The sequence below is a fragment of the Elephantulus edwardii genome, unplaced genomic scaffold, assembly GCF_000299155.1.
Source record: "Elephantulus edwardii isolate Elephantulus edwardi_28Jun2011 unplaced genomic scaffold, EleEdw1.0 scaffold00189, whole genome shotgun sequence".
NCBI classification, from domain to species: Eukaryota; Metazoa; Chordata; class Mammalia; order Macroscelidea; family Macroscelididae; genus Elephantulus; species Elephantulus edwardii.
In genome coordinates this window covers 5,835,267-5,839,171 of record NW_006399939.1, presented here as the reverse complement: position 1 = coordinate 5,839,171, position 3,905 = coordinate 5,835,267, and the positions used below count along the sequence as shown (strand labels likewise).

Below are 3,905 nucleotides of genomic sequence, written 5' to 3'. Positions count from 1 at the left end.
CCCCAAGGACAGTCCCATTCTACAACAGTGGCATCATGTAATATTTGTCCTTTTGTGACTGGGATATTTCACTCAGCATAATGTTCTCCAGAGCCAACCATTTTGAATAATATTGGAGAAGACTATATTCTTTATAGTAAGATAAATGCAAATGGCCAGTCACCACATGGAAGAAATAAGTGTAAATTAAACCATTTACATTTTTCATCTGTCAAATTGAGATAATACTAAAAAATTATTAACATTATGAAAAGATAGATTGCCAGTGGTATAAACTGGTTTAACAGTTCTAGAAACAATGCAGTGTACCACCTTTTATAGAGAGTAATATCTTACTATTCTTTAGAGTGTCAGTTATTTTCTCTCTTTTCCCCTTAAAGTCATGCTTAAAATATTTGACACAAATAATAGCTAATTGAAAAGTAATGAAAGATTACAACTATTACTTGTAAAGTTGAGATGCCGTATGAATGTGGTTCAGTTATAGAAAAATTTGTAAAGTAACATTTTACTTCATCTTTTAAGGATTAATTGCTTCCTAGGTTTGTTTTTTGTTTGTGGTTTGTTATTTTGTGTGTTTTTTTTTTATTATTTTAGCCCTGAAGATTATATAGACACAGAATCTCCTGTCCCTCCAGACCCTGAGCAACCTTATTGCACTAAAATTCTAGACCTTCCATATAGCATCCATGCTTTTCAGCACTTAAGAGTGAGTAGAGAGCTTTGGGGATTTTCTTTTGCATGCACTTCTTTTTTTCTTGGAGCTTTTTTTGTTTATAAAAATGTCCTTTTGTCCTTCAAAACAGCCATCCATATAGTCTATTTCTTAAAATTCCTTCAAAACTAATACTATAAAATACTGAATTATTTATCCTTCCTATAGAATGATTGAATTTTGCATAATCAGTGATTTATTTATTTCAAATACATTTTATAAGAAACATAAATGCAGGTTATACACATGGATTTCACCTGATGATATGCGTAGGAATCAGATTGATTACATCTGTGGAAAGAACTGCTGGAGAAGCTCGATATCAGCTGTGAAAACTAGGCCAGGTGCTGATTGTGAAACAGACCACCAACTACTCATATGCAAGTTCAAGCTGCAGCTGAGGAAAATTAAGTCCACAGGAAACAAAATATGACCTTGAGTCTATCCCACCAGAATTTCAAAGCCATCTCAGGAAACGGTTTGAGGCTCTGAACACTAATGAGTGAAGACCAGATGAGTTATGGGAGGAAATCAAGACTATCATCCAGGAAGAGTGCAAAAGGTCATTACAAAGACAGAGGAATAAGAAAAGACCAAAATGGATGTCAGAAGAGACTCTGAATATTGCACTAGTTTGCTGAGAAGCCAAAGCAGAGGGAAGAAGTCAAGATATTAAGGAGCTGAACAGAAGATTTAAAAAGGCAGTGTGGGAAGACAAAGTAAACTATTACAATGAAATATGCAAGGAGCTATAGTCAGAAAATCAAAAGGGCCAAACTTGCTCAGCATTTCTTAAGCTGAAGAAATTGACCCTGAGTTGCAATACTTAACGATGTTTTGGGCAGAATATTAAATGATCCAGGAAGTATTAAAAGAAGATGGAAAAGTATACAAAGTCATTGTACCAAAAGGAATTTGCAGACAGAGAAGAATTTTATGAAACAACATATGAACAAGAGTCTATGATGATGAAGGAAGAAGTTCAAGCTGCTTTGAAAGAATTTTCAAAAAATAAGGCCCCAGGGATTGATGGTCTACCTATTGATATAATTCAACTAACAGATGCTACCCTGGATGTGCTCACCAAGCTGTGCCAAGAAATCTAGAGGACAACACTTGGCCAACTGACTGGAAGAGATCTATATTTGTTCCCATTCCAAAGAAAGGTAATCCGACAAAGCGTGGAAATTATCAAACAATATCATCAATAGCACATGCAAGAAAAATTCTGCTGAAGATTATCCAAAATGACTGGAACAGTACATCAGCAGTGAACTGCCAGAACTGCAGGCTGGTTTGGAAGGGTTTGTGGTACTAGGGATATTGTAGCTAATGTTAGATGGATCTTGGCTGAAAGCAGGGAGTACCAGGGGAATGTCTATCTGTGTTTCATTGATTATGCAAAGACTATTGACTATGTGGATAACAACAAATTGTGGCTAACTCTGAAAAGACTGGGAATCCCACAACACTTGATCGTGCTAATACAAAACCTATACTTGGACCAGGAGGCAGTCATCAGAACAGAGCAAGGGAACACTGCATGGTTCATAATTGGGAAGGGCGTATGCCAGGCATGTGTCCTGTCTCCATACCTTTTCAACCTGTATGCAAAACAGATTATCTGGGAGGCTGGGCTCTATGAGGAGAAACGTGGGGTCAAGATTGGTGGAGGATCTATCAACAATCTGCCTTATGCAGATGATACAACCCTGCTTGCTGAAACTGAGGAGGACCTGAAGCACTTGCTGCAGAGGGTCAAGGACTACAGCCTTCAATATGGATTGAGGCTCAATGTCAAGAAGACAAAGATTCTCACCACTGGGCCAATTGGCAGCATCAGGATGGATAGTGAAGAGATTGAGATTGTTCACAGCTTCAGTTTGCTTGGCTCCACAATCAACACTCTTGGCACCAGTAGCCAAGAAATTAAAAGAAGTATTGCGATGGAAAAGTCTGCTGTTAGGGACCCCTCCAAAGTACTGAAGAGCAACTATGTTACTCTGAAGGCTAAGATGCCCCTGATTCAGGCCATGGTCTCTGCAATCACTTGCTATGCATCAGAAGGCTAGACATTGACTAGAAAGGATAGAAGGAGATTGATGCCTTTGAGCTGTGGAGCTGGAGAACAGTATTGAATATACCATGGACTGCTAAGAAAACAAACAGGTTCATCGTAGAGAGGGTTAAACCAGGCTGCTCATTGGAGGCAAGGATTCCGAAGCTTCATCTGACATACTTTGGACATGTTGCAAGGAGGGACCAGTCCTTGGAGAGGGATGGAATGCTTGGGAGGGTGGAGGAACAGCACAGGAGAGGAAGACCCTCGATGAGATGGATTGATTCAGTGAGTGGTGTAATGGGGGTAGGTGTGTCAGAGACAGTGAGGTTGGCACAGGACAAAGCAGGTTTAGGGCTGTTGTTCATAGGGTCGCTATGAGTTGCCAGCAACTCCATGGCACATAACAACAACATCGTATAATCTCTTTCATTGTATGTTTTTAAAATTGGCTCATTTTCATCTTCCCTTCAGGGTGTACAAGAGAGAGTTAACCTTTCTGCACCTTTACTACCTAAAGAAGATCCAGTCTTCACATATTTATCTAAACGATTAGGAAGAAGTATAGAAGACATAGGTCACCTCATCCATGAAGGCCTGCGGAAGGTGAGTGGTCCATGAGTTGAAGAGCCAAGTACTGCATGAACAGAAAACATATGTCACTCAGAAAATGCCTGTTTAGCTTGTTTTTGTCTCAAAGATGATTTTGTGTGTGTGTGTGTGTGTGTGTGTGTGTGTGTCTTTTTTTTTTAAATTTATTATTTCAGTAAAAATTTACAGAGACTTTAGATTTCCATTCATTCATTGTTGCACTTTTCTCCCTTCCAACCCTCCCCCCTAGTACACTACCCTCTTGGAAAAGGAAAAGACAAATTCTTTCATTGTTTTACAAACCCTCCCCCAGGTCTAATCCACCTTGTAGCCTTTGCTATAGACTCCTGTCATGACAAAAATACCTAATCACACATCCCTTTTACAGAGTTTTCTCCCTCTTCTGTTTCAATTCAGTATACATTATTGAACCCATCTTTCTCAGTCTCCTCCCAGCCCCAATGTCAGTCCTGTTTTACAACAGTAGCATCATGCAGTATTTGTCCTTTTGTGACTGAGATACTTCACTCAGCATAATGT

General features: G+C 39.1%; 1 protein-coding gene across 2 annotated transcripts in view; it reads left to right on the top strand.

Annotated features, from left to right (window-relative positions):
* Positions 1 to 3,905, top strand: part of TTC17 (tetratricopeptide repeat domain 17) — a 135,892-nt gene that overhangs the window by 38,000 nt on the left and 93,987 nt on the right. For both annotated transcript variants that reach the window (XM_006896754.1, XM_006896755.1), the window contains exons 4-5: positions 598 to 709; positions 3,249 to 3,380. In XM_006896754.1, the coding sequence (XP_006896816.1) occupies positions 598 to 709; positions 3,249 to 3,380 (244 nt within the window). The remainder of the gene's footprint in view (positions 1 to 597; positions 710 to 3,248; positions 3,381 to 3,905) is intronic.